The sequence below is a fragment of the Dipodomys ordii genome, unplaced genomic scaffold, assembly GCF_000151885.1.
Source record: "Dipodomys ordii isolate 6190 unplaced genomic scaffold, Dord_2.0 Scaffold72, whole genome shotgun sequence".
In the NCBI taxonomy this organism is placed as follows: domain Eukaryota; kingdom Metazoa; phylum Chordata; class Mammalia; order Rodentia; family Heteromyidae; genus Dipodomys; species Dipodomys ordii.
In genome coordinates this window covers 5,316,587-5,328,986 of record NW_012267288.1, presented here as the reverse complement: position 1 = coordinate 5,328,986, position 12,400 = coordinate 5,316,587, and the positions used below count along the sequence as shown (strand labels likewise).

Sequence of the window (12,400 nt, the reverse complement as noted above, 5' to 3'; positions counted from 1 at the left end):
TTAAAATCACATAAACCCCAAAGTCAACTGTGTGAACTATTAAAGAACAAAATGAGCTAGCATGCATCCCATATACTTTGTGCTTCTCTGCATTTGTGCTACCCCTGGGCAATATTAAGTATATCTATTGCCAAATACTTTTAAATGAATTTAAAAAGTAAATTAACATAAGTAATGAAAAGAAGGGTTTGCTGCATAATTGCAAAATGTGCAGATATGTATATTATATAGTTATGATTTATTCAAGAAATATAATGCTTTTGGAAAGAATATAGACAAAAATTTGAGCAACTTAGAATGAGAAGTAAATCTAAGAATGGAAGTCTACTGGATGAAACCAGTTATTTCTGAATTATTTTTTGCCAGTCCTAGGGCTTGAACTCAGCCTGGGCACTGTCCCTGAGCTTCTTTTACTCAAGGCTAACACTCTACCACTTCGACCACAGCACCACTCTGGCTCTTTCTGTTTATGTGTTATTGAGGAATCAAACCCGGGGCTTCATGCATGTTAAGCAAGGCCTATTACTAAGCCACATTCCCAGTCCCTCTGACTTTTTTTTCCCCATTGGGCTTAAACTCTGGGCCTGGGCACTGTCCCTCAGCTCTTCAGCTCAAGGTGAGCACCCTACCACTTGAGCCACAGAACCACTTCCCCTTTACTGAGTGGATTATTGGAGATAAGCATCTCATGGGCTTTTGTGCTGGGGCTGGCTTGGAACCACAATCCTCAGATCTCAGGCTCCTGAGTTGCTAGGATTACAGGCATGAGCCACCAGCACCCAGATCCTCTGAATGTTTTTAAATATAGATTTTATTTTCTCTTTAAGCCCTATATAATTTGAAATATATAAAAAAGATCAAATGCACTGTTTTAATTTACTGGACAGTAACAAAAAATGAACTTAAGAATACTGAAAATATATTATTTTCTTTTATTCCTCATACATAACTTAGTGTATATTGTGGAAATTCTTCCCATAGAACTTTAAGTCAATGGTCAAACATAAAATAAAACAAATTTACTCTTAATTTAATACATAAATATAGAATTTCCCAGAATTTCATTGTTATTTAATCACTGGCCAATGAGGCTTTACCCCTGGAGTTTTCCAACCTGCTACTGCCACTTCATATAATTCTGGGTGTGGTGGGTGAAATCTTGTGCATTTTCAAATGTTGAACTGCATGCGTGCCCTCTACTTACTTAGATTTTAGGAGAGTCTTCTCAAGAATCACAATTCAAACAATTTCCAAACATTATCAAATGCTACATAGGAGAACAAAATTTTCCTCCACCAAAAATAATTACTTAATATGACCCAAAAAAAGTGAACTGTGGAAACTCAAAATTAAAATATATGATGCCTGAGCTCAGAACCAGAAGGGCCCCTTCTTAACTTTCAGCCAAGATCTTACAGGAACATACAAAGGCCTCTCAAAGTAGTACACAGGTGGGGTGTGTCCCCTGCTCAACTAAGATCCAGCCACCTTAGTTCCCGTACTATCTCTGAGCTTCACCCTCATTTGTCACAAGAGTTGGTATTTCAGTCATGATATTGTCCACTGCTCAACATTAGGCCGAGCAATCAATACCAGCTTCTTAGGAGGCCGACCCTGACCAACCTCACTAAAATGCAATACAACAACCATCTGCTACTTTCCACCTTCCCACAATTTTTTCCACAGCACTTATATACCATAATGTGCAATTCAGTTCACTTACTGTATGATGCTTGCACATGGTGTGTGTGTGTGTGTGTGTGTGTGTGTGTGTGTGTGTTTGGGGGAGTTCCCACCGTGTGCTCCTCTCCTTGTCCTCAATGTTTTGATATTTCACAATGATGAGTGTTGATAGGAGTATATTTTCATCCATTGTTTTGAGAACTTATGTCTTTCATTTGGGGAAATTTTGTACGTTAATTTTTCCATACTACAGCCAAGGCAAGAATTTTTTATCTTTTTTATTCACTGAAATATCCACAGAACTTAGCAGAGTCTTTTACACACAATGTTTGTGAAAAAAAGAATACATAAAAATCCTAATATTTTCCCATAAATACAATAATTCTAGTTCTAATTTTTATCACTGAATCATAAATGGAATGTATTTAGTCATCAGTTACAAACTGAAGATAGAAGGTTGGTAATGTTTTTTCTATTATTTTTGTTCTTGTTGTTCATTTGAGACATGTTACTTTCTGTTTCATGCATACAGCCGAGGACTTTTCTTTGCATTAATACCAGTTTACGTGATAGAAGTATACTTGATAGAAACATGCTTCTATTGCTTTAAGCAGAAAAATATGTTAATTAGAAGGAGTTTGGGTGATTATTACTGTTTAAGTTCAGAAAAATCTCAGGATCAAAAAGAATTACACCATGTCACAGAATTAGTTTCCATAAACACTGCTGACTTGCCAATCAACAATAGAAGGCCCACCTTGCATTCTTGGTGTCACCAGCACCAGCCCCTGGGCTGCCATCATCATCTCTGTCATCATTCCCACTGCTGTGAGAAGCAAACATTGTTGTCTCCGAGTCTGCCACCACCAGAATTAACTTCTGGTTGTCTCGACTTCTTTGTCTTGCCATTTCTTAATTCAGACTGGAGAGTAGGTATGTCTGATTGGCTTAACCTGGATCCTATGCACATCCTCCCTGGGGAGGTTTGGGAGAGCAAATGTCTTGTCCAATGGAGAATGCTCTGATTCCCACTAGGACTCATTAGATGGGAACTCCTTGAATTACAGGAGAGAGGGTTAGACATTCAAAATAATACCGTCAATATCTTTCAAATTTCATAGATAATATTTAGCAAGCTGAAAATCAAATACCAATATCTGAATTAATTTCTCTCAGAGTACCTAGAACAGAGCCAGTAGTAGTAGTAGTAGTAGTAGTAATAGTAGTAGTGCCAATCCTGGACTTGAACTCAGGGCCTGGGCTCTATCCTAGTTACTCAGGAGGCTGAGATCTGAAGATCATGGTTCAAAGCCAGCCTGAGCAGGAAAAATTCATGAGGCTCTATTTCCAATTAATCACCAGAAAATTGGAAGTGGAGCTGTTTCTCAAAGTGATAGATATCTTTGAGTGGAAGAGCTCAGAGACAGTGCCTAGCTAGGCTTTGAGTTCAAGGCCCATGACCAACTAGAAAAAAAGTCTCATGGACTTTCCTGCTAAAGATGGCTTCAGACCACAATCTTCAGATCTCAGTCTTTTGAGTAGCTAAGAGTACAAGCATGAGCCAAAGAGCAATTATTTAGTTGAACTGTGGAAACAGCTAGGATCTGTCACTAATGAGTTGAAATACTTAGCAAATCATACCATCTCTTTTTTAATATGTAGGTTTTGTCCTTTGTAACTACTTTAAGAGTTGTTGTGAAAATAAATGAGTTGGTATACACAAAGTAATAAAGAACTCACATACAATATCCACAGAATAAATATTAGAATCCCATCTGTCTTGAAAAGTTATTTTCAAAGAATTAGCTAATTTTTCCCAGTTAGCAACAGTTCCACATACCTGGTCCCACTTTTTTTGTCATATGCAAACCACTTCAACTCTTTTCAGTGATAGTTTCCTATGACATTTCTCTAAAGCACATTGGTATTCTTCCATGTCTTGATTATTCTCTTTTAGACAATAGCTATTTGTTTTCACTAAGGAAAACAGGGCTCAGTTCATTTTCTTTCTTTTCCCCATTTCTACCACACACAGGCATACTTTCCATTCACCACTCTCCAGATGTTGTTGTATTATAAATTGGGTTAAATCAATGTTCACTTGTTATATTATTAGGACAAGCTATGCTTTTCAGAGCTTAACAATGTATTATATTCCACTTTTGCTTTATTGTACTTCCTCCAATTCCCCAGTATTTACATTTGTTTGATTTTTAAATTTTATTTAGGTTATGGGTTAAAGTGTACATCCAAAATTCATATATTGAAGTCCTAATCTCTAGTGCCTCGGAATGGGACTCTTTTGGGGAGATGAGGCATGTAAAGTAATAATGAATTTAAAATGGGAGTCAGTCCTAATCCAAAGTGATGGTTTCTTTATAAAAAAAATAGAGAGAGATTAGGATACAGAAAGACACTAGACCTATGAACAACACATGGAAATCATGTGAGGGCATGAAAGGAAACAGCCATCTGCCAGTCAAATAGAGAAGCATCAGAATAAGGCCAATCTCATTGGGCATCTAAGCCTCAGACATCCAGCCTCTCCAGCTATGAGGAAAAAGGTTCTTCTGTTTTAAGCCAATAGCTCTGTGACATTTGCAATGGCAGCCCTCACAAACCTTTTATGACTGCCATTATCTCTTATTCAACCCTAATTTATCAGTGGATGAAATATACTTAATGAATTTAGTTACTTTCATTTTCTTGAAGTCTGCTTATGGCTTTGTGGCTTTCTCAGGACTATGTACAGCTCCAATTTTGTCCCAACTCTGAAGACAGTCTTGGTCCTTCTGTTTCTTTTTCTTTTCTTCGGCAAAAGTAAGGTATGAAGTTTGTGCTTGCTAGGCCGGCACTCATCTTGAACCACATCTCCACCTTGTTTTTTTTGCTGAGAGTCTTAGAGATGAAGACTAATGAACTTTAGATTCAAGCCAGTGCACCTATTAATATCTACTTTCGGGTTTTAATTTCTGATGGTTATTTTTCTCTAAATCTTTGTTACATTTATAGATAAGGTGATATTTTCTTTTTCAGCAGTTTACTTTATTGTTATCATAAAAGTGATGTACAGAGGAATTATAGCTCCATGAGCTCTCTAATGACTACATGTTCTTCCATACAGTGTCTTCTGTTCCCTCACTCTCTCCTAGCCCTTCCCTCATATCAGTTTCTCTTTTTCTGTTTTAAAATATATATTTGTGTATTTTCTATTCAGATATATTTACATTTCCTATTATATTTATGTATTATTAAAGGTCATATTTTAACAGTTTTAACAGGTATAACCAGTACACACAAAAATACTGCACAGGTTCAATGCATATACTTTATCAGTTTGGACATATGCCTGTACCCATGAAATCATCACTATGATCAAGGAAAGCACATAACCATCCTTCAGAAAGATCCATAGGCTTTCTGTTGCTTCTGTTTCTTTATTTGTGTGTGGGAAGAATATTCAGCATGAGATTAGCCTTCTAAAAAATTTTTTTGTTTTTACATTTTCCCCAACTGGTAACATTTACTCCTCTGTTGCCAGGTCTAACCCTCCCACAGACTCATGCTTTCCTCCTAAACAAACTTTTAAATACACAATACCACACTGTTCATAGTATATTTTATAGCAGATCTCTAGCATTTATGTATCTTGCATAAGAGAGATTTAATATTCATGGATCAACAGCTCTGTAATATCCCCTCAATCTCCCAACAACCACTATTCTCCTCTTTGTTTCTGTGTTTGACTATTTTGATACCTTGTAAGTGGGATCATGGCTAGGTGCCGTGGTTCACATGTCCATCCCTAGCTCCTTAGGAGGTGGAGATCTGGAGAATTAAAGTTTGCAGTCAGCCTGTGCAAAATATTTCAGAGAGCACATCTCAACCAATAAATCCAGCATGAGGATAACATGCTTGTCATCCCAGTTATATAGGGAGCATAAATAGGTGGATCACAGTCCAGGAAAGACTAGGCAAAAAAGCAAGATCCTATCTGAAAAATGACTAAAGCAAAAAGTACTGAGCATGTAGCTCAAGTGGTAAAGTGCTTGCTTGGTAAGCACGACATCCTGAGTTCAAACCCCACAACCACCAAAATAAAATAATAATGATAGCAATAGTAAGGAGAATTGTGAAGTACCTGTGGCCTGTGAGAACTGGTTTATTTCTAAGCACAATGTTATCCAATGATATTTATTGTTAGTAAATCCTGTCAGATAAAATAGCATCTATTGAACTAAATATAAAACAGTTTATAATAATACTTTCTTTTTTTGTTGGTCGTGGGGCTTAATATAATAATACTTGCTATGATAAGCTTGTGTGTGTGTATGTGTGTGTGTGTGTGTGTGTGTGTGTGTGTGTGTGTTGGTTCAGGATTTGAATTCAGGGCCTGGTCTCTGTCCCTGAGCTTTTGTGCTGAAGGCTAGTGCTCTACTCCTTGAGCCACAACTCAAGTTAACTGGAGGTAAAAGTATCATGGACTTACCTATCTGGGCTGGCTTCAAACCACAGTCCTTAAATCTCAGCCTCCTAAGTAGCTAGGATGATAGCCATGAGCCACAAGAACCCAGCAATGATAAGCTTTTAAAAACAAATTTATAGTTGCAAACAAGCATTTTTATCTGTATAATGTATGAAATATTTGGCCAATAACTGTTTCATGAGAATTTTCTCAATACAGTCTATATTAAATAGTAAAAATGTCATACACTTGTTGACCTTCTCCGCTGCTTTTTCAACATACTTTCCCTTCCTTCGTGGCTCTCCCACATTGTAGGATAATTCAAATAAATATGTGAAGTCTTATCAAGATTATAAACTCAGTTTTAAAAAAAATATGATGTTCGTTGGGAGGGAGGAAAGGAAAAAGGAAGTAGCTGTATGGTAATAACTCACCTGTAATGCTAAAAGACTGAGGTTGGGAAGATCATGGTATAAAACCAGCTATGTGGAAGACCCTTTTTCAACCAATAGTTGAGTGCAATGGTACATGATTCAAAGTTCTAGAATGGGCAGTTCAGAGAAACACAAAAGTTTGTTAAAATAGAGCTATAAAATAGTTGTGAAGTGAAAAGACATCAAAGGATGGTTTAGCAAATCTCTAGAATTATCAAAACATACTGTGCAATCCATTCATGCAAGGTTCAGTGTATCTTGCTGGCTGGAGGCTTTTAAAAATATAAAAAATGAACCAGGACAAAATGTCCTGTGCCAGGATTAAAGGACATAGAAACAAAGGAAAATAAGACTAGTATAGATGCAGAAATGGACACAACACTAAGGCTCACATCATAAAGGTGGGGAGGGAAAGGATGGTAGGGGAAAACACAGGAGGGTGTAACAATGCTCCATAGGAAATGGCCTCATTACCTTGCTCATATAACTGTAACCCCTCTGTACAGTATCTTTACAATAAAAATATATATTAAAAAAAAGATTATGGAATATTGGACCAAGTGAGATTAAATGACTAAATGCAGCAGAACTAGGAGAAATGTGATTAAAACTAAAGGATTGAGCCAGATTACAGTGGTTGTGGAATCCAGGCAAAGCGAGTTAGTTTAAGATGAGTATAAAAAGTTTGGTTTTGTTGTTGTTGCTCTGTGAGTGAGTGAGTGAGTGTGTGTGTGTGGTGTGTGTGTGTGTGTGTGTGTGTGGTGTACCAGTACTAGGGCTTGAACTCAGGGACTGTGCTCAAGGCTTTTGCTCAAGGCTATTGCTCTACCACTCAAGCCACAGCTCCAATTCTGGCTTTTTGGTAGTTTTTTATTGCAGATAAGAGTCTCATGGACTTTCCTGCCCAGGCTGGCTCTGAACTGTAATCTGTAGAGCTTAGCCTTCTCAGTAGCTAGGATTACATGCCTGAGCAACCAGCATCTGGCTAAAAGTTTAAATTGATTAAAATCATTTTTTTCAAGCTGGGTGTCAGTGGCTCATGCATGTAATCCTAGCTACAACCAAAAAAAAAAAGGTCCTCACAGATAATCAAGATATAACTTCAACTACAGTCCAAAAAATCACAGCTAACTCATAATAGATGCAAAGGTCAAATCTTTATCATCTTATTTTTATAATTATAAATATTAATTCATAGTTATCACAGAATGTAAAACATTTTTTTCTTAATTCCAGCTTCATGAGATAGGATTTTTAACAAGAAACTATTGTTTGACAGAACTGTATCTAAACAACAACGCAATTTTTGGGATAGAAGGTATGTCTTCAGTTTTCTTTGTTTATTAGATACATTTTAGTTAAGTAATAACTTTCAACTATGGTAATTGCTAATAATATACACAAATATATTTTAATATTGCTATTTAAAAACATGTGAGAAAGCCAGGTGCCAGTGGTTCACACTTGTATTTCTAGCTTTTCATAATGTTGAGATATGAGGATTGTGATTTAAAGCCAGCCCTAGCAGAAAAGCCTGTGAGACTCTTATCTCCAATTAATGTCCACAAAGGCAGAAGTGAAAGTGTTTCTTAAATGGAAAAGTACCTTACTTGAGTAAAAAGCTAAAAGAGAGTGTTCTGGCCTAGACTTCAAAGCCCCCTCACCAGCATAAAAAAAAAAAAAAAAAACAGACACCAGTGGCACACACCTGAGATTCTAGCTTCTCAGGAAGCTGAAATGTGAGTATGGCAGTTTGAAGCAAGCCTGAGCAGAAAAGGCCATGAGACTCTTGTCTCCCATAAAACCTACCAAAAAGCTAGAAGTGGTTGTGGTTCAAATGGTAGAGTGCTATCCTTGAGCAAAAGAAGCTCAGGGAGTTCAAGTCCCAGGACCAGCACAAAAAATAAAATTTTAAAGAATGATAGAATCTATTTTTAAATGTTCTTGCATTTTATTTTAAGAAATGTGGTATTAGATCACTTTGCCAGCTCAATATTGTGTGTCTTTTTCAAAATTCCAAAGAATCAATTTTAATCATAGAAATATTCCATTCCAAGGCACATGTGAACATAAACTAATATTGTATAAACCAAGTTAAACAATATTTGGAAGGATATATATATATCAATTTCTAAGAATGATTTTAAGTCATTTATAAAAGCTCTGGAAAAAATAGGAACAGAAAGAACATTCCTTAAAACAATAAAAGCCTTATATGACAGTCCAACAGCCAATATTATACCTAATGGGGAAAAACAACAACCAATTCCCCTAAAAACAGGAACAAGGCAAGGATGCCCACTCTTTCCACTCCTCTTCAATGTAGTTCTGGAATTCTTAGCCAGAGCAATAAGGCAAGAAAAAGACATTAAAGGGATCTGCATAGGAGAGGAAGAAGTCAACTTACGTCTTTTTGCACATGACATGATTTTATACCTTAAGGATCCCAAAGGTTCCATCCCCAAACTCTTAGAGCTTATAAACCACTTCTTCAAAGTAGCAAGATACAAAATTAACCCACAAAAATTAGTCACCTTTCTGTACACCAACAATGTACAAGCAGAAAGGGCAATCAAGGAAATTACCCCATTCATAATAACCTCAAAAAAAAGTATCTAGGAATTAACCTGACCACAGATGTAAAGGGTCTATTTTGTGAAAACTATAAAAGCCTAAAAAGAGGAATCCTAGGGGATACCAGGAAATGGAAAGACCTCCCGTGTTCCTGGATAAGCAGAATTAATATAGTGAAAATGGACATATTGCCAAAGTTCATATACACATTCAATGCATTTTCCATTAAAATTCCAATGACATAGTTTACTGAACTAGAGAAAATAGTCCAAAATGCATATGGAACAACAAAAGGCCCAGAATAGCCAAAGCAATTCTAGGCAAAAGAAACAACACAAGAGGGATCACAATACCAGATTTCAAGCTCTACTATAGATCCATAAAAAAACAGCTTAGTACTGCCACAAAAAGAGACTGAAGACCAATGGAACAGATTAGAAGACCCAGAAATAAAGCTACATATGTACAGTCAGTTGAAATTTGACGAAGGAGCCAAAGACATACAGTGGAAGAAGCATAGCCTTCAACTACTGGTGCTGGGAAAACTGGACGGACATGCAGAAAACTAAAAGTGGACTCCAGCCTGTCACCATGCACCAACATCAACTCAAAATGGATTAAAGACCTTAACATCAAACCTGAATCTCTGAAACTACTGCAGGACAGAGTAGGAGAGACACTTGAACTTATAGGCACTGGCAGGAACTTCCTGAACAGAGTCCCAGGGTCACAACAAATTGGAGAGACTCGATAAATGGGACTACCTTAAAAAGTTTCTGAACAGATCAAGAAATAGCAACCAAACTAGAAAGACAGCCATCTAATTGGGAAAAAATATTTACTAGCAAAATATCAGACAAGGGTCTAATATCCATTATATAGAGGGAACTCAAGAAACAAATCCCTCCCAAATCTAACAAACCAATCATGAAATGAGCAAGGGAGCTAAAGAGAGACTTCTCAGAAGAAGAGATAAAAATAGCAAAGAAACACATGAGGAAATGTTCATCATCCCTGGATGTGAAGGAAATGCAAATAAAAACAACCTGGAGATACCACCTTACCCTGGTCAGAATGGCCCACATCCTAAATTCAGCCAAGAGCAAATGCTGGAGGGGTTGGAGAAAGAGGAACCCTACTGCATTGCTGGTGGGAATGTACACAAATACAAACACTTTGGAGAGCAGTCTGGAGGTTCCTCAGAAAGCTAAATATAGACCTCCCATGTGACCCAGTCATACCACTCCTAGGCATCTACCCTGAACAACAGGAACCAGTATAAAAAGACACATGTACCTCCATGTTCATTGCAGCACTGTTCACAATAGTCAGGATTTGGAAACAACCCAGATGCCCCACTACTAATGAGTGGATCCAAAAGTTGTGGTACCTATATACAATGGAATATTATACAGCCATTAGAAAGGACAAAATAATGGCATTTGCAGGGAAATGGGTGGAACTAGAGCAAATTATTTTGAGCAAGGTAAGCCAAGAACAAAGAGACAAACGGCACATGGTCTCCCTGATATGTGAATGCTAAAGCCAAAACGCAAGAAGATATGACAAAATAAACAGGACTCAAGAAACAAAGGTTAGCCACTCATTTTGTCATATTATTACTAAATGACTACATGTTCTTGACCATATATATGGTAGATATATGTGCGCAATGGAGGGAAGCCAGGAGGAGGACACAGAATCAGGGGAAATGGAACAACATACAACAAAGGGACCCATCAGCTGCACTGGACATAGAAGAAAAAGAACTAAGGAACCCAAAGACAGCGATGGGAAGGGAGGAATTAAAAGGAAAGAAGGAACAGCTTACACTAAGCAAGAGGAAAGAAATGTAAACATCACCTGATGTGGAAGAAATAATTGTATTGTCAAAGCTCATAGAATTCACTAACTGTGTAGACCATGATAATGACAATTTGCTTTGTGTAGGTTAAAATGTGTTTGTGACTTTAACTATGCCTATTCCACAATACTGTGAAATACGTGAAATTTATGTAATCACTTAAACTCAATTTAAAAAAAAAAACATGAGAGAAGGGATGGGTTAGGAGTGATGGGTGAAATGTTGCCTTGTATTCATATAGTTTTGTAGAATGGGAACTTCTTTGTACAACTAGTTAAAGATAATAATTTTTAAAAATTTAAAAAATGTTGACAGTGAAAAAAAGTAGAATATACCCTGATCATGTTATATGATTACAGAACAAAATGCATTTATATTATATATCATAAATACAAATGATTTCATGTGTCACCAAGAAAATATTTTCAACTAAATATGTGACTATCACAATGACTTCCATTTATGGTAAAAATGTAGAAAATGTGCAATTAGCAAAAAGGAAATATCTGCTCCTTTATAAATGCTTAGCTGAACAATTGAGAAGAAGGCATTCAACTGGAGGATTAATTATTTCATTGATTGGCATTATGAATCTAACATTCACACACACATACACACACACACACACACACAAGCTGGGTATGAGGGTACATGACTGCAATCTTAACACTTAAATGACTGAGGCAGGAAGATCACAAGTCTTAGGCCAGTCTGGACTACATAGAGATCCTGGCAAAAAGAAAGGGGAAAAGTGAGTGGCAAAGGAAAGAAGATTGCCCTACAATTTCATACAAGAAAAATTAGAAAATGAGTGAAAAATAACAATGATAAGCAGTGAATTTAAGTTACCATTTCACCATCAATTAGTTAATATGCAACCACTTCTTGACTTTTTGATAGTTAATTGGAGATAGGAGTTTCATGGACTTTCTTGCTCAGCCTGGCTTTGAACCATTCCATTACTCAGCCTCCTGAGTAACTAGGATTATAGGTGTGCACCACCAGTGCTCATCTATTCTTCATGATAATGTATATCATTAATAGGTTAATAGACATCAGTATATTGTTTAGTTAGCCTCTCAAATTAATGTTAAAATGTTTATTTTCATCTCTCCGTTTTAAAAATAACAATAAAAAGCAGAAAGTGATTAAAACCTTTGGAAATATATTTTTCAGGTCTGTGCAACTTGACATGCTTGTCCATTCTCCTGCTGCACCACAACGAGTTGAGAGACATCAGCGCAACTGTGAAGGAGTTAACAGGAATGCCAAATCTGAGGAACCTAAGTATTAATTTTTTATTTTTTTGGGGGGGGGGTCCGGTCGTGGGGCCTGAACTCTGGGTCTGGGCCCTGTCCCTCAGCTCTTCAGCTCAAGGCT

General features: G+C 36.9%; 1 protein-coding gene across 1 annotated transcript in view; it reads left to right on the top strand.

Annotated features, from left to right (window-relative positions):
- The window catches only part of Lrrc72 (leucine rich repeat containing 72), a 51,440-nt gene that overhangs the window by 20,185 nt on the left and 18,855 nt on the right, over positions 1-12,400 (top strand). Inside the window, exons 4-5 of the mRNA XM_013023990.1 lie at positions 7,819-7,900; positions 12,197-12,307. Coding sequence (XP_012879444.1) covers positions 7,819-7,900; positions 12,197-12,307 — 193 coding nt within the window. The remainder of the gene's footprint in view (positions 1-7,818; positions 7,901-12,196; positions 12,308-12,400) is intronic.